The sequence below is a fragment of the Bicyclus anynana genome, chromosome 22 (genome assembly GCF_947172395.1).
Source record: "Bicyclus anynana chromosome 22, ilBicAnyn1.1, whole genome shotgun sequence".
Lineage (NCBI taxonomy): Eukaryota > Metazoa > Arthropoda > Insecta > Lepidoptera > Nymphalidae > Bicyclus > Bicyclus anynana.
Window position 1 is genome coordinate 3,866,218 of NC_069104.1, and position 19,877 is coordinate 3,886,094.

The 19,877-nt window shown below is 34.1% G+C and overlaps 1 protein-coding gene across 2 annotated transcripts in view; it reads right to left on the reverse strand.

Annotated features, from left to right (window-relative positions):
• Positions 1–19,877, reverse strand: part of LOC112046576 (protein trachealess) — a 262,436-nt gene that overhangs the window by 162,852 nt on the left and 79,707 nt on the right. For both annotated transcript variants that reach the window (XM_052888412.1, XM_052888411.1), the window contains exon 3: positions 4,852–4,899. In XM_052888412.1, the coding sequence (XP_052744372.1) occupies positions 4,852–4,899 (48 nt within the window). The remainder of the gene's footprint in view (positions 1–4,851; positions 4,900–19,877) is intronic.

A 19,877-nucleotide genomic window follows, 5' to 3' on the forward strand; every position in this document is an offset into this window, starting at 1 on the left:
ATTACAGAATGCCTAGTAGGGGACAAGAATCGACTAGATCTGTATCGATTCGCCGATGAATCGATTCCTTATTCGATTCGGGTTGGTTTATTGTTATTGTTTTAATCAAAAGTTATTTGCATACGATAGTTATTAGTTATGAGGATCATTCTGTTGCATGTTTAAGTTATGGGAGAGATATTCAAATTATGTTCAACTGCTTGGAAAATTGAATGGGTTTTTATTCTTAAAGCTAATTGTACAGAAGCAATGATAGTAATCTGGTTATGCTAATGGATTGAAACTATTGAAATAAGTTGAATTCATTTGTATATTTGCGAGTAATCTAAACTAATACTCTAAAGAGGTAGAGGTACAATCTTTATGACGTCTCCGAAATAAGTCGCAGGTGTTTCTACCTGCATGTGATATACATAACCGATGATACCTAAAATTTTGTATTGCACAGCTTACGCACGATGTTCGGAAAAGTTATAAAGATAGCTCCGACTGCACGATTTGATTTTTGTTTGTTTGTTATTTTGATTTAACTCACAAAACTATTCAATTGTTTCAAAAAGGTGGTTGCATTTGTAATACTAGTAGGGATTTGTATGAAAAATAACTTAATGTTTGAAGTTTTTAAGTTAAAACAAGACAATTTATTTGAAAGTTAAATTAAGATTAAATATACAAAATTATACGAAAATTCTTTCGGCAATTTTCACGGCAAAATAAAATTGTATTCTAGCTTTAAGTATGTCAGAGCTGTGCTAAAAAATAAACGAATATGTTCCAAAAACAGTGCTAAGTTAATCTTCATAACTCATTAACATTCGCGCGGCGTCCGGGACGCTGAGGCTTAAAGACACTGGATGAAAATGAAAAACCCGACGCGGCTAAGCTGAGACTAATTAGATCTTTGTGCTACGTGCTGGTCAGTGGTCACTTAGTACGAGTCCCTATTATATGAATACGGGAATGGTTTTCGCATATCGAAACATGATAGTAATATGTGTGTGTTAAACGCAAGCTTTTAGGAAAGTCTTTATAGTGTTAATGATTATACAAATGATAAAAAAGCTTGGTGTTAAACTATATTATACGACTGTGTGCTTAGTTTTAAATAAGTTTGTAAAATGGTGGTAATAAAAAAAATGAACCTTGGCTGAGTTTGTTGTGGGATCTTCTCGGACCAAGGCGCGTTTGGAACGCTCGTAACTTTAATTTTAAGTTTACGGCTATTATTAATTATCTATTACCATTAGATTAAATTAAATTAGACATAATCCTGACTTTTCAAAAGTGCTTTTAAAGTGAATTTTGAATTTCTTAATACATTGACCGTTTATAAAATAACTAGCAGACGCCCGCGACTTCGTCGGCGTGGAAATCAATGTCAAAAAATCAAAATCAAAATACATCCCCTATTTCAATACTTTAGGGGTTGAATTTTAAAAATTCACAAAAAAAATCACATTATATTTTGTATTTTTTTATGATTTATGAACAAGTTTAGAAAATTGTAACTCTAAAAACTAAGGACTTTCCATTTACAAACTTTCAGCCTCTACTTCACCCTCTTCTATTTGTATTTTAGGGTCTAAAAGTACCCTATGTTTTGCTCCAAGGTCACATTTACCGTTATACCAATATTCACCTTGATCGGTTCAACTGTTTAACCGTGATAAGGTAAAAGACAGACAGACTTACTTTCGCATTTATAACATTACTATAGCTAAGATAGACTCACAATCAGAGACCAAAAAACTTCCTAAATGAGTGTTAAAACAACTTTTGGGTAAACTTTTCAAGTAGTCGCATTGGAAATTCAACTTTAGACCCGATGAAGGCGGTTTAAGATCGTGATGTTTGGAAGTACCTACAAAAGGCCTACGTCCTGCAGTGGACGTCCATCGGCTGATATGATGATAATAATGATTTGTTGACTCTTTAAACCCTGGTCTTCAGAATTCACAGACCAATAACCTACAAGGTACTTTAAACCCTGATTATCTGGATCCATAGCCCAAGCTAACCATTTCACCATTGAGGCATTTAAAAGAATAATAATAATATGCTCCCGACTGAGTGTTTTTTTTTGGCGGCCAATCTCATGTTGAGAGTAACCATGTACTAGGAGATATTATAGTGCACAAGTGTGAGCGCAAGCACAGGTGCACTCTCTATTGACTCTAATTGTCCGATGGGATGGCAGACCGACACGACCGGTGAAAGATCAGGCGTAGGACCGACGGCTTACGATGCTCTCCGAGGCACCCAACTTCCCAACTGTAGACTGCTATTAAGATTTTGTATAAGAAAAATGCCATTAAAGATTCGAATCCTGGACCTCATTGTACGCAGCTGAACCAGACAACTACAGAACCAATGAGGCAGATATTTGAATGAATACACAACCATTGTCAATGTCATATTGTAGTTATTAGAAGGTCGTATCAAGCGTCGAGCGTCAAATTACGTATCGATCGACATAATTGTGATTGGATATTGTCTCTTTTTCCCTTTTCTAAATCGAGTATAACTAGGGTTCCTTTGGCAGGGCATAAAAACGCTGTATAACCATGTGTTATACAGCTAATTGATTAAATATCTCCATTATTAAATATTACATACCTATCAATTATTTTTACATTATATTCTTGCTTTTACCGAAATTAGAATATTATGGTTACTATATTATTGTAAATATTCATGCCACAAGAAAACAGACATGTCAGTCGATTTACCTAATATGAATTTAATAATGCCGTTCATAGTTTTAACTTTTAACTAAAGAAAATATTAAAAAAAATAGTTTTGAATAAAGATGAACTATTTGTATTTTTTTTAATTTTTTTCCAGCCTTAAACATGTTTTTATTGCCGTGTAATTAATTTAAGATTTTGAAGAAGTAAAAAATAGTAATCAATATTTTGATTGATTGACCCAAATTGAACGTATTGTTCTCTTGATGAATTGAATAAAAACTAACAAGCAATTAATTTTTCTTTATGAAGAAATTAAGTGGCATGCTTGAAATGTCTTATGAAGATTTCTTAGTGCATTGGATTTTTCGATGAAATATGAATGGAGTGAGAAAAATCTCAAGTTTTTAAATCAGACTTCAAATTACTTTATTATTGACGATAAATATTTCGAACATATTTTATAGTTTTTATACGTACACGTCTGAGTTCGTATGCCTGGACTTAATGAAAAATAAATGAACTTAATATTTAATTTAATATTAACAGATGATATTTTACTTTTTACTGGCCACATTTTCATTCAAACTGTCAATCAAAGATATTAATATCAATAAATCAAGACATATAAATGAATTTGAAGATGCCTGACTGCCTGTGATTTTTAATCGTCTGCGATTTCAAAATAACTATGTTTTCTGAAGTGCTTATGGTTCGCTATTTATACGATACCAAAACACCAAGCTTTTTTAAAATTTTTGCCGGGGTGTTTTGTCTGGGTTAATCTTTGTAACGGCTGAACCGATTTTAATGGGATTGGGTTATTGAGCATCATGTAGGCTACTAAAATGTAGCAATCATCGGTTTCGCGGGATTTGTGAAAAAAAGAATTCCACGCTGACGAAATCACGGGCGTCCGCTTTTAAGAAACAAACACGTCGTTGCGGTAAAATGTTTTATTATACCATATCTACCTCTCGTCATTCATTGCAATAGGCTAGTTAACACCTTTTTTTTAAATTGTATTAGCGCTCTACTAGATTAAAAAAATATATATAAGTATATTTTATTGGTAATTATTGATTATTATATTAATTTTAACAATTGTAGCTGTTAAATTTTTAAATTCAAATAATGAAAAAAGTTCGTTATATGCGGATGTCAAGGAGACGCGTGACGGTTGTTTTTTATGGGTTTTACCATGCTGTTGTAATGACTAATTATTGATCATCGTTATTCTGTGGGTTCTAAGTAAGCTTGCTTTGATCTAAGTCTACACATCATCACTTAACATGAGGTGAAATCGCAGTTAGGGCTCACTTGTCATTAAATAAAAATAAAATAACCGGAACCCCTAATGAAAACTTCAACTCGCGCTTAACCATTATTTTTTCAACTCGTGATCCTTTGTTTCACCCGTGAGAACGGCGGATCGGAAATTACCATTTTTAGAGATTGGATTATCGGATACGTGGGATTTTGAGGCAGTTTTCAAAACTCGATCGCTATAGATACGGGAGCGATCGCGGAGATTATGGTTTAGAATAACGCTGCTGGCGGTTATGTCATCATAATTGGTGTGGTTTGATTGGATACAGTAGGTAGCCATTTTTTTTAACAAAAGAATATCTTGTATTGCAATACAGAAGTGGTGTTATAATTTATACTAATATTATAAAGCTGAAGAGTTCGTTTGTTTGGTTGAACGCGCTAATCTCAGGCTCAGATCTCAGGAATTCCTGGTCCGATTTGAAAATTTTTTTCAGTGTTAGATAGCCCATTTATTGAGGAAGGCTATAAGCTATATATTATCCCCGTATTCTTACAGGAACGGGAACACGATAATGAATGAATTTCCACAATCTATTCATCAACAATTAATTATTTAACAAATTTAAAAAATCAAAAAATATGACCAGCCATCTCTAAAGACCACAAACCATAACTAATCATTTAAATTCTATCCTACTCTAATATCTTTGGTTGGCTTTGAGTTCCCCGCAGAAATTTATCTAACATTTGTTTATTTTGTTGGTTCACTCACCTCTGTATCCAAGATAAAGTAGGTACTTACATGTGTAAGTAATCGATTTTTTAATGAACTTTTACAATAATTATAATGTAAATTAAAAAGAAACAATTTTATAAATCAGGATCAGCTTACCGACTGTTTACAGAAGCTGCGTTGCTAACGCCATCTACTGACGGTTTTCTGAAACAGGAAAATTTTAAAATTACCATTTACAAATTAAAATTCAACGGTTCGTAATTAAAATTACACCTCCACGGTAGGTAAATGGGCCGGATTCAACACCGAGGAGTCATGGGTTTAATCCCCGACTTGCATCTTGTAGTTAATTTTAGTTGATGGTGATTAGTTGGTGTTTTTGTTTAGTTAATTAAAGTCAGTTGATAATCGAGGCCACAATATGGTTAAATTAAACATGAAAGCAAACGTCCATGCATTTTTCAACGAACGAAAAAACGGAGAGAAGGTTATCAATTCGAGGCGTATATATTTTTTTCATGTATGAACACGCGTAACTTTTTTCTTAGTACCTACCGATTTTGATAACTTATTTTTTTTATTGGAAAGAGTATACTCGTACTTGAAAGTTGGTCCTAAATAAATTTAAAAATAAGTTTTTACTTTAATGGTAGGAAAATAGGGGTGCTATTTATCATTCACAAAATAGAAGAAGAAGAAGAAATACTTTATTGCACACAAAAATACAATTATAAATTGAAACATTTGAACTTGCGAAGAAAGAGCGGGAAGGTGCAATACATTATATGTAATTATATATATAAATAATTAAAAAAAATATATATAAATATAATATAATATATACGTAAATATAATATTAAAATTTACATATGTATTACATAATATATTACAACTAATACAAATATATAATTAATATATACTACATAAATAATAAATAACAATAAAATAAATACCTCGAAAAATTAAATTTTAATTCAACGTCAAAAAATGTCGTTTCAAACGAAACTTAAAAATGGCAAGTGAATTACTGGCACGTACAAAAGACGGCAAATTATTCCACATTTGACAGCCTCAGAAGTAAAAGACTTGCTAAAAAACTTTGTCTTAGAACAAGGTAGGACCAAACGGTTATCACTTCGAAAACGTAGATTGAGAAGATCAATTTCCGATGTAAAGCGGAAACGATCTTTCAAGTAGGAAGGTGACAGAGGGTTATAAAGGATAGAAAACAAGAGGCAAAGAAGATGGAACTGACGGCGAAATCGTATTGGTAACCATTTAAGACGAGCACGATACTCGGAAATGTGATCAAATTTACGCAAACCATATATATAGCGAATGCATAAATTTTGAAGGCGTTCGAGTTTGTCGAGCTGTGCATCAGTTAGGTCTGGGTAACAAGAATCGGCATAATCCAATAACGGAAGAAGAAGAGACTGAGCTAAGGATATTTTGGTTTTAATTGGAAGGAAATTTTTAAATCTATTTAAAGAACTAACCGAAGCAAAAATTTTACGACTTACCTCTCCCACTTGAGATGACCAAGACAGTGTTTCATCAATAAATAGACCAAGGTTTTTGTCTGGAACAAATGGAACTGCCTTCCAAACCAATAGAGTCTTTACAAACAAGTCAAACTTGACGTGTCGAAAGTGTTTGTAAGCTAGGTCTACTTGAAATAAATTAATTTTTATTTTTTTTTAATTTTCTAAGGATTTATGAAATTATCGACTCTCGAGGGTTGTTAGGGTGAATTGAAGGTTTTATTTTGGTGAAAGGTACTTACGTCCAATATTGGTCCGGGATACCAGGGCCGTGGCCACCGTAGGGACTGGTCAGGTACGGTGCACAGAGGTTCATCATAGGCATCGCATACATTATTGGTATCACTCAATTTGTCTTCATAATAAATATTTTTACATCTAAAGATAACTTTTCGCTTGAGATTTTTAACCTGATATAAAAGTATTCAGTTTAACCCTTAGACAAACACATTTTTTGATTTAGTGTTTTTCTACTTCCTACTAATATCCTACTAATATTATATAAGTACATTTAAGATAAGTTTTCGCTTGAGGTTTTTAACCTGCTAAAAAGTATTCAGTTTAACCCTTAGACAAACACATTTTTGGATTTAGTGTTTTCCTACTAATATTATAAAGGCAAAAGTTTGTGTGCAAGTGTGAAAGTGTGTAAGTATGTTTGTTTTTTTTACGCTGCGGCTACTGAGGCGAATTGGCAGAAATTTGGAATGGAAATAGATTTTACTATTTTTTATGCTAGACGAGGACTATAACTTGGCAACTTCGTTCGAAAACTCCTGATGGCCCGCGCGGGCCAGAGGGCGTGTAGCGATGAATGAGAAACCCGAGACTGATGCATCTCTCTTCCCCGCACTCACGATTTCACATAGTCTATCCCCCCGTCGCTCGCACATCATGGAAGTGTCATCAACGAACTTGACAGACAGGTAGAGACGGTAGGTCCTCTTTATAGAGTATCCTATTATCTAAGTTCCTCCTCTCTTCTATAAAAAGGGAGGCTCGGCCCTGTAGTGTTCTATTTAACCTAACCTAACCAATTTTTAGCTAAGTTAGGTAATCATTTTTTTTATTGACAGCTAAATTAACCTAAACTATTTTTTAGCTATGTTAGGTAATCTTTTTTTTATGGACAACTAAGTTAATCTAACCTATTTTTTAGCTAAGTTAGGTAATCATTTTTAATTGAAAGCTAAGTTAAGGTATTGAAATTTAGGTTGCTTACCTAAGCTTCCCTAGATATTGAAAATTGATCAAATATGTGAAAGCATTTTAATAATGATGTATTGATACGAACCTACTATAAGCTATTAAAGAAGTATTAGCTAAATAGATCTTACTTCATAGTGTGGCCATAAAAAACGATTGTAAATGCACCGCTCTTGCAACAGACCACAGATAATAAGCCCTAAGGAGGTCCACTAAGAAGTGAGCTCAACAAAAACCCATGCATTCCAAATTTAAAATACACCAACCGTCACTAAACGGCAGCTAGTTGACAGAAGTGCCGACGAGGATTCCCGACCAATGCCGACCGAATCGAATCGCATTATAGTTCCACTTAGCGGCGCAAGATGTCGTTAGCGCCCGCTGAGTGCGTGATAATAGACTAAGAGCAAGTGATAGCCAGACATGTGTCAATAAATAAAGTCTGGCTAATGAAAGTAGAGACTGAAATCGCCCGCCAAATTTAAAAAAATCATTTCAAAAATTAAAAAAAAAAACATGCGTTTTCATACTTTGTTTAAATATTTTTTTTTGTTTTTGAATAAGTACATACTAAAGAATACATTACTACTATATTATAATAAGTATTAAACTCAGTTATTCCAATATTTGCACTGTAATTTTCAGAATTTACCTCGATTTTTTTTAATCTGGCGGGGGATTTCAGTCTTTACTTTCATTAGCCAAACTCTAAAAGCTGATAGTTTGTCTATAGATAGATTTCTAGATAGATAATAAAAGCTGGTAGTAGCATTGTTAGATCATGATAGCTTTCAAAGTAACGACTAACAGGTAAAAAACCTCAAAAAGTTAAGTCCTTCAATGCAATTATTATGTACGTATTAAGAAACATTAACTACGCTTTGATATGATTTAAGAAGGCCTTGAGAAACATACATATCGTCGACAAATAGCGGCTAAATCTAAAATATCGCTCTCTATTTCGTTGAAATCTATACTAATATTATAAATCTGAAGAGTTTGTTTGTTTGCTTGAACGCGCTAATCTCAGGAACTAGTGGTCCGATTTCAAATATTCTTTCAGTATTAGATAACCCATTTATCGAGGAAGGCTATAGAATATATATTATGCCCGTATTCCTTCGGGAACGGGTATAACCGCGCCGCGTCATCTAGTGAGATGATATAGAGAGCAATGTTTTCGATGACAATTCCGTATCCTTGACAATGAATGGTCTTTTATAACGAAATATCTTGAGACGCGCCTTGGACGCAAAGATTTGGACCGTATCGTATAATCATGCTGAAACTTCAAGCTTTTACTATATCTAACCACCACTGGCTCTCGCACTATAAGAAATTGATCTTGAATTTCGAATTTGAAATCCGTCATTAGTCATTAGAGCGGGAATAATTAGGTTCTTTAAATGTGTAGGCAAATAATGTGATGCTTTTTTCGACAAATTCGAAAAAGGAAGTTCTGTATTAATCGACCAGTGAAAACCCTATTCTTTACTTTCTATACTATACCTACCTATATAGGTATACGAGGACTATATTTAATAGTATCCTACGAAATAGCGATTGCAAAAAAAAAATAGAACCATGTTAATTATTTTTAGGGTTCCGAACGTACGTAGTATTTAAATTGTAGTATAGGTATTAACATATTTAATATCTAATACAATGTATTACCTACATCAAGTATTAAAATTGATATTTTAAACTGGAACACAAATTGAATTTATCATAATTGAAACATCTGTTTTTAATTTTTGCAATTCGAAAATTTTTGCAATTTGCAAATCAATAGCACATTTATTCCAATCGCATCAAGTATCAAGATCGACATATCCAAGTACCGGCAATCGCAATCACAGAGCGATCACAAATCGATCTAACCGTCAACAACCGCAGCCACCGACTTCGATCCGATTGTGATTGTGATTCACAATCGATTGTAATCCGATGTCGGTCACATCAAAGGGAAGGAATCCGTCATGAAGACACCGTAAACAACAACTTTTTGTGCCGCTTCTTTTTTTTGAAAAGGCAATGGTCAAATCGGAATGGAGATTTGGGTATAAAAAATGCCTCAATTATCTATGCAATATACTCTACCTAACAAGAGCGAAAGAGCAGTAATAGCCCAGTGGATATGACCTCTGCCGATTCCGGAGGGTGTAAGTTCGAATCCGGTCCGGGGCATGCACCTCCAACTTTTCAGTTGTGTGCATTTTAAGAAATTAAATATCACGTGTCTCAAACGGTGAAGGAAAACATCGTGAGGTAATCTGCATACCAGAGAATTTTCTTAATTCTCTGCGTGTGTGAAGTCTGCCAATCCGCATTGGGCCAGCGTGGTGGACTAGTGCCTAACCCCTCTCATTCTTAGCTGCAAATCTGCGTAGTTGACGTAAACATTAAATTTTGCTTTGATTGCTCATATAAACACAAAGGAGAATGAAAACCAAAGATAAAGCAGAACCTACGTAGACTTTCTCGATATTTCGATACTTTTTTCATGTATATTCAATATTCAATTCATATTCAAAATCGCCTCTTTACCTGTTTTCGCTGGAACGAAGACCACCGAGTCAACAAGTTGGTAATAAAATAAAATCAACTTAATTTGTGTTACAAAAACAGAGTTGAAATATAAAAAAAGAAAGTAAAAAAAAACGTAATAATTCTCTTAACGCAGAGGTAGGTCTGCCAATTTGCGTAATTTAATACTCGTCCGCAAATCTTAATTAAATGTGCGATGCGACGTTAATCGAAAGAAAACGCGCCGTTGGTATGTTGAGACAATTTCCCTCGACGTCATGTAACTAAAGACATGTCAAACTAGCGAACACCTGCGACTTCGCTTGCGTGAATTTTAGTTTTACACAAATCCCGAGGAAACCATGGTTTTTTTTTCGGATACAAAGTAGCCTATATGTTTCTCAACCTCTTCTACCTTCCACTGAAAAAAACATTTAAATCGTTTCAAAAGATAAACCCGAACAAATAGATTTTTTTTTTAAATATTGGATAGAAGCAAGCGTTACTTTGCGGTAGTTCATCATGAATATATAATTTATTGATTTTGCTATCATCTGCGTAAAACTGACGAACCTATGCAATTGCACGTTGTAGAGTCAACATCGGTTGAAACTTTTAGAGAATATTTTGTCGGACCTGGGTGACGTTGTCGCATGGGTTCGTCGGCTTTTTGCGGATACTATAGCAAAATAAATAAATTATTTTATAGACATTTTTTTTAAAGAATGTGTTTTATTATTGTGTATAGTTATAACCACATGAGAAAACATAGTTGTTTCGAAATCATAAACAGACACTTTATTATTTATATGTATTAACTAGCGCATGTTTATGACTGCGTCCGCGTAAAATTCAGTTTTCTTCTAAATCCCGTGCTATACATGGATTTTGCGGATTAAAAAGTAGCCTATATGTTGCTCAATAAATTCATTTGAGTAAAAGTACCACTAAACTAGATTCAGGAGATTAAACCGGACAAACAGAAAGACAGACTAAAATTAAAAAAGGTTTGATTGTTTTAGTATCGTGTAAATAAGCTCTTGAAAAACACAGTTGTTTTAAAAAAAACAAACAGACGCTTCAAATTTATTTAATGTGTATAATTGATTATATTGATTAATTACGAAACGTAATGCAAGTAGAATTCCTTCATTTACGTGGTCGAAAAGCAAATACAAATGTCTTCATTACATTCGACCGGTATTTCGTACAAAAACCGAACTCCCACATCGCTGGTTTCCGAGAAAACTCCCCAAAACACCAAAAACCACAATCAATCGAACATGGTCTGCCAGTGATTAATCGGACATTGCGAATAAGCAATTGATCACAGACCCGTTCTCCGTCACTAAACTCGATATAGGGAAAAGAAAAAAGTTTTTATACAGATCTGCAACGCTAAAACTTTATTCAAAGTAGAGAACTTTTTAGCATTGACATCTAACGTACGATGATAAAAACTTCCCTAATAAATTAGTTCGTAATTTTAAATTATTGAAATTTTTTATCTAAATTCAAACACTTTTTAAAAATGAACCTCTTTCATTAATTCTAATTTCTAAATCTAATTTCTTAATCAAAATTCTACATTCGTCTCTTAGTCAACTTAACGTTTAAAATTCGAATTATTTTTTGTTTTTCTTTAATTTGTTATAGTATTTATTTTTTTCTTTCGGATTTTTAAAAGACTTGGCTAACGTATTTTTGAATGTTTTACTGAAACGTACTGACTAACAGGCATGTAACTAAGTTTTTTTCACTTCCGGATTTTATTTTTAAATCTGGATTCAAGGCTTTTTGCCACCAATCTTATTTAAACTTAGAACGCGTACGCCTTTATGACAACTACATAAAGATTCTAATTTCAAAGATATTTTTTTCATCTCACTTATTTTTTTAAACTCTGACACACGGTTTTCGAACTTTTGGATTTCAAACTTGGAACGCGTAGGCCTGCGATCGTCGCGGCGTGTCACGTGCTTATGCGTCGACATTGCACGCGCCCTCCGGAAAATTCGCATCCCCTTGCATTTGTGTTTACAACCTACAGGGTACATGTGTGGGTTGGGAGGATATTTAATAAAATTAATTTGTCAGATAGGACAAAAGTACTTCGGACTTTTGTCCTATCTCCCAAACTAATTTAATAGGCAATTAAAGTGACGTGGGTCACGTTTGATACTATGAGTTTTAATGCAATAAAGTCTCAAAAATATAAACGAGGTCACGTTGGTATTATAATTTGTTTATTCAATAAAAGAATAACAATATATAAATCGCGCTAGTCTGGAAATATAGTTTCCAAGAATAGGGAATACCCAAAAACTATTTGTCAATGAAACTACCACGCCGAGCACTATTTGTTAACGTAAATATTCTGTAACTAAAATTAATTTTCTTAACTGTTTGATGTACCTAGTATTTTTTTGAAAAATAACAATGCCGTTGCATTTTTAATAATCCCCATCTATGTTATATCCAGATAGATATTTTAGAAAACTTGATCCACGAATATTAAACGTACAAACTTAATCGTTCTTTGTTATTAATAATATAATATTCACAATGAATTCACGCATTTGAATTTTCCTTACAAAATTGCTTACAATATCCCCTCTATGTTGTATGTAGATATCTATGAACATCCTTAATCGAATAACAAAGCGTACAGCCATAATGAGTCATTAATTCCTCTCAACATGCGCATGCTGTTCCAACTTGCGACCTATGACTTTGCGGTTTTGGAAGTTGAAGGAAAGTTTGCGGTTTATATGACATCGCGTCTAAACGGTTCTTGTTTATGGTGAATGTTATTCAAATTAATTTTGAATTTCGAATATTAATGCGGTATTGTTTAAACAAGGTTTAAACCTTTGTTAATGTTTGTTTTTTTTTTAATTTAAATTTGGAACATTATCGATGTCGAGGTTATTAGTACTTAAATTATGATGAAGTTCTACTTAATAAGTTTTTGGAGTTTGGAAATTCGTTTTCATTGAAATGATGATGATGACGATGATGAAGAATATTTCCTTTTTCCTGCAATTAGTCATAAAACTACTTTTGGCGAAAACGATTGCAAAGAGGAGGAAATTTTCCAAGTGTTACTTACTTATAATGTAATCATAACTAGGGGGGTAATCATTAATACATACTAGGTATTTTATAATGCTGAAGAATTTGAGTTCTAGCGCGCTTTAAATTCTCAAGAAATACTGTTTTGAATTTAAAACTACTATGAGTGTTAAATACCCCATTAATACGCGATATATTTGCGAGCGAATCCGCGGGTCATAGCTAGTAAAGAATATTATAGCCTATTTAAATATGGCTAATATTCACTTTATCCTCCAATTAATTGTAAAACTTTGAAATTGTACATTATGGCAACAATCCTTCAGGCTTGGATTGAACCCAGGAATTTTATTATTTCTGCATTGTTGTTTCAAGTAGGTTATATACAAAAACATCTGATTCTTTTTGTGTACAAAAATAAAGATAGCGTCGCACTTACATCATTTGCGGATAAATAATTGACAGCGCGCGACACGCGTTCCGAGCAGTGAGTGTGCATCTATTATTCACGGTATTGCTCGCCGTTGTCATATTACCCTCATATTGGGCAAAATATTCCACAGATGTTAGGGGAAAACCAACATTCAAACGGACTTATATAAGTCCTTGAGAACTATGTAACGTATTGTTATAGACTACTAGCGGTTTATGCCGCATAATTTACGATTAAGTAAGAAAACGTGGATAAAATATAGCCTGTGAAACTCATAAATAATGTGGCTTTCTAGTGGTAAAAGAATTTTCAAAAACAGTTAAGTAGATCTAGAGATTACCCTACAACACAACGAACTTTACCTCTTTATAATATTAGTATATAGATTCAGCATAGTTTCCGATCCCGTAGGAAAACGGAAATAAATTATGGTTATTCACTGATAATCTAGCTTTTTTTTATTGTATTCTTTTCAAATTAGCCCTTGACTACAATCTCACCTGATGGCGGATGGGTTAGCCCTAATCGCACCTGATAGTAAGTGATGATGCAATCTAAGATGGAAGCGGGCTAACTTTTTAGGAGGTGGATGAAAATCTACATGCCTTTCGGTTTCTACACGACATCGTACCGGAACGCTAAATCGCTTGGCGGTACGATTTTGTCGGTAGGGTGGTTACTAGCCACGGAAAGCCTCCCACCAGCCAGACCTGGACCAATTAAAAATACCTTAATCAGCCCAGCTGGGGATCGAACCCAGGACCGCCGTCTTGTAAATCCACCGCGCACACCACTGCGTCACGGAGGCCGTTAAAATTGCAATTTATGATTAGAATTGGAATTGGAAGTGGGCTACCTTATTAGGAGGAGGATGAAAATTCACACCCCTTTCGGTTTCTACACGATATCGTACTATTTTTATGTTAAAAAGATTATATATAATACTATACTAAAGCCATACTTAAGAAGTACTGTTTACCGACACACGTATTAAAAATGAGGGTATAATTCACTAATCATTTCACACCTAATAGCTATTATAATTAACTTGTTCTTAAATTAATGAAAAAATAATTGAATAATAAGTTTAAAATAATTAGATATAGCCAATATATTTTGAATAATATTTAATAGTAAAACAATACATAATTTAAAATAAAAAAGTTATGAAATGACATGCGTTTTCTGCCTTCATTACTTATTTCTTTGTTAGTAACTCCTCGAGAATGGATTTAGTATAGTATAGATTAATTATTATTTATATAAATACATATAAGTACATATTTAAGCCAATTCACACAGCTTCAATTCGTACAAGAAAAAGTTGTATAGCAGATTCCTCGGCGCATGTAGCATTATGCGTACTTTTTTTATTAAACATGTCCACCATACCATATTTGTTTGTACGATTAATATTTAACTTATTTTATACCAAGTATCGTATGTACTTACTTGTAACGTAATGAAAATGCATACTTTCATAATGTAAAACAGCCTTTGACTTAGTTTTATATTTAATTAAAACAAATAATGTTTGTCACGACATACAATGACTATTTTTTATAACTCAGTCGGTTTTTAAAAGCTTGCTAAGTTCAGGAACTCTGAACAGAATGCACGAAACCAGTTAATAACAAAAATTTAAATTAATTTTACTTTTTTTTACTTAATTTTTTTTAATTACAAGATACTTATGCTAAACAATAATAATTCTAAATATCATCATCATTTTCAGCCGATGGACATCCACTGCTGGACACTCGATATCGAGCAGCCAGCATCCAGCGGTTTCCTGCGATCCGCTTGATGTCTTCCGTCCACCATATGGGGGTTGACCAACACTGCGCCTTCAGTTGCGGGGTCGCCATTCCAGCACCTTGGGACCCCAACATCCATCGGCCCTTCGAACTATGTGGCCTGCCCATTGCCACTTTAGCTTCGCGACTTGCTGAGCTATGTCAGTGACTTTGGTTCATATGCGGATCATTCTAAATCGATCACGCATAGAAACTCCAAGCATAACTCGCTTCATCACCCGCTGACTTGTGACTTTGAGCCTTCTTTTGAGGACTATAGTTAACGACCAAGTTTGAGATCCGTACGTCATCACTGGCAACACGCACTGTTCGAAGACTTTTGTCTTCAGGTACTGAGGAGCTTTGGATTTTTTTTCTCTACATAGGTATTCCTGGCTAATAATATAAGATAATCTATAAATAATATAATCTCCAATTCCTGGCTAATTATATAAATAACAAAAACTTCTGACTCTTGACTTAATAATACACAGTCAAACAGTCTAATTGTTAGATCAATTGGGTAGATAAGGTAGAAATAGGTATAGGGTGCAATAATACAAGGTTTATACCAGAGGGTTGATATTCTTAAACAAAATTTGTGTCTTGAATAATTTGTATGCCGCAGCCTTGACAATAAACCTGTGTAAAAACAAATAAAACAAGGACCAAATAATACAGAGAGAGTAATGTCATGGCATCAAACATATGAACTGTTACCCTACTGAGATATATGAGGGGTATTTTTTTAACCGACTTTGAAAAGGGGGATGTCTTTTCAATCAATAAAGTATTAGGTAGGTTGTTAATTGTAACTTATTCCGGATTTTCTCAAAATATTTTTTTATTTTTTTAGATGCATTATTTTAAATTGTCCCATTTATCAAATGGTTACGGTTAGCCTATATGACTTTGAGTCACAAGGTCCTGGGATCGAATCCTAGCTCGGGCAATGATATACTGAACTTATCTTTTTTGTAAGAAATTTTCAGTAAAAATTCTCAGAGTTGGGAAGTTGGTGTCGTGTGTTACATTCCCGTGTTAACATCTGATGATTGTTATAGAGTTAATTTTATTTTAATTTTTTTTTTCAATCATTAGCGGGTAGTAAAATAAATATCATAATTATAGTGTGAGTGAACCGCTACTGCGACGCTACACAGGCTGTCCCAAAAAGTATTCCTTTATATATCGTTATCATTTATTAACCACCATTAACCCACCCATCATTAACCCACCAATCCTCATTGGAGCAGCATAGTGGATCTAAGCTCCTTTCCTGTAAAAAGGGGGGCATGTTCCGTTAAATAGGCTTATAATTACGATGATCAGTAAGAAGTAGGAAGGCTTTTATAAATAATAATAATAATTTATTTGCTAAAACATGGGTTATAACATATACAATGAATACAATTCACAATTATTAATGGGCCAAACATGTTTTGCCACAAATTAGGCGTGCAAATTTTTAAATCCAGTAATACAATATAAATGTTCAAATTATTAATATATGTTACATGTTGATTTGATTGAAAATAAAGTGACATACAGGAAAATTACCAATAATGAAATAATTCTAAAGTAATGAAAATAATAAAATATTTAAATAAAGTTCATGTCAAATTGTGAAATATAATAAATTAGTCAAATTGATTTTATTTTAAAAAAGTCATTTAATTCGTAAATACTATTTTGGCTGAGGGCATTAAAAATATGTTTTTTGAAACTCTGTAATGACATTCCTTTTGTTTTTTCTGACAGGTGATTATACGTTTTTACAGCCATGCAGTATACATTTCTTTTAAAAAGAGATAGTTTCTGTACAGGTATCTCAATGTTATTTCTTTTACGACCACTTTTTTTCTTAGGAAATAGAGTAATATTCTTTTTCACAAATATGCACAGCTCGAAAATATAAAGTGCGGGCAATGGCAATATTTTCATTTTTTTGAATAGTGGTTTGCAGCTATCAATAAAATCAGCTCCACAAACAGCACGAAGGCAGCTTTTTTGAGCTCTGAAAGCTCGTATTATGTCTACAGAATTACCCCATAATATTAGACCATAACGCAAGACAGAAGACACGAATCCGTGATAAGCTAAGAGTGCTGCTGCTTCAGATACCGTTCTTCGTAGTCTGTGTAAGACGTAAGCAAATTTACTTATTTTTGAACAGACTTTATTTATGTGTTCCTTCCAATTACAATGCTGATCTATTATAATACCTAAGAAGGTTGCAGTATCAGTCTCTTTTATATTTACTTTATTATATGTAATATTTAATGGAGTTAAATTATTCTTATAATATGTTTTAAAATTAATTAATTGTGTTTTGTCCAAATTAATATTAAGATTGTTTTTAGTTAGCCATGTATCAATATTTCCCAAAGCTTTTTTTATTTCAATTTCAAGGGTTTGCTTATTTTCACCTTGAATGATCACCGTAGTATCGTCAGCAAATAGAATTGTTTTTTGTTCAGTACAAAATGGCAAATCGTTTACGTATAGCAAAAACAGGAGAGGTCCCAGAATACTTCCTTGAGGTACTCCTACACGATTATAAATTAATTCTGATCTGTATAATTTTTTTTGGCTTTTAACAATTCTGGTCACTTCTACAAATTGAGTTCGGTTGTTTAGATAACTATTAATCCAGTTGTACGCATTCCCTCTAATGCCATAATTGTATAGTTTACTTAAGAGAATTGGGTGCGACACATGATCAAATGCCTGACTCATGTCTATAAGTAACCCTGCTGTTAATACATTCATACATAAAATGAAGGCAATTAAATTTTATTAAATAAGTAAATTTTAGGTTATAGTCAATTTTGATTTTACTACAATTTCTTCATTGTCTTCTGCGTGCCGCATAATAGAGAGAAAAGGACAGTTCTATCTTAAAAAAAAAAACAACTCAAAATCCCCAAAACCCGCAAATGCGTCTTCCCTGGCGCTGGTAATACACATCACATAAATCCTCATTAGGCCCCCCGTACGTCCCAGTGCGATAGTAAAACGACTTATTGCTATTGTACTGCGCCTTGCCGCACGCCACTCAAACCTCTGATAGCCTTTCATGTGGATGTTACCTTTAAATGTAGCCTTCTTTATGTTTTCTTTGTATATAACTACCTAGTAGTTAGTATAGGTAGCTTTCGCTGACGAGGTCTTTGGGTTTGAATAAGGCGTCGGTCCCAAGCATTTTTACCCGACTGCGTCAGAAGAAAGGTAATGTTTTTCGAGCGTATGTATGTGTGTGTGTTTGTGTGTATGTATATCCATTTCCTTGGTACGCCCTATAGCCCAAAGGACTGGACGGATTTTGACATATAAGATATTGAGTTCGTTAGAATTGTGGTAGTGACACGGTTCAAAATAGCGCCCGTAAATGAAAAAAGGTGGGGTGTGGGTAAGTTTTTTTTACCTTATCCTAATAATATGGGTATCTAATGAAAGGTCGTCAAAAGACACTTTCAAAAATATATGTATTATATTATGTTTATATAACTGTTTTAACACAAATTATCAAACAAAGGGAACCAATTATATTGGGACCATAGAAGTAAAAATTACTAACAAGAAAGTATTCAAGTCAGGAATGGCATTGTCTGTAGCCGTGATAGCCCTGTGGGTAGCCGTGATAGCCCAGTGGATATGACCTCTGCCTCCGATTTCTGAGGGTGTGGGTTCGAATCCGGTCCGGGGCATGCACCAACTTTTCAGTTATGTGCATTTTAAGAAATTAAATATCACGTGTCTCAAACGGTGAATGAAAAACATCGTGAGAAAACCTGCATCCAGAGAACTTTCTTAATTCTCTGCGTGTGTGAAGTCTGCCAATCCGCATTGGGCCAGCGTGGTGGACTATTACCCTAACCCCTCTCATTCTGAGAAGAGACTCGAGCTCAGCAGTGAGCCGAATATGAGTTGAAATGATGATAATGACCTAGTAGTTAGCCTAGGTGGCTTCGGATGACGAGGTCTTGGGTTTCAGTAATCCGTCGGTTCCAAGCATTATCATTATCATAAATATCTAGTCATCATCATCATCATTATCAGTCGATGGACGTCCACTGCTACACATAGGCCTCTTAGGACTTCCAAACACAACGGTCGCGAGCCGCCAGCATCCAGCGACTCCTTGCAACCCACTTGATACCCTCGGTCTATCTACTGGGGGGTTGACCAACATTGCGCTTTATGATGCGGGGTCGCCGTTCCAGCACCTTGGGGCTCTTCAAACTATTGCCACTTCGCGACTCGCTAAGCTTTGGCAGTGACTTTGGTTTGTCTGCGGACCTCATTTCTGATTCAATCACGCAGAGAAACTCCTAGCATATCGCTCCATCGCCTGCTGAGTGACTTAGAGCCTTTTAATAAGGCCCATAGTCGACTAATTCTAGGTCTAGTCAAAGTTCTATACCAATCTCCGGAACCACTCAATGAATTTTCACAAGGTTTTCATAGCACAGTCCATATACCTGTTAAAATCTACTTAGTCTTTGGTGATCTCTCATTAAATCATTTTAACTTAGCAACACTTCAACCTATAACTATCCACATCTCTAAAGGTTTTCACCCTTTAAGTCTGGTCACTAA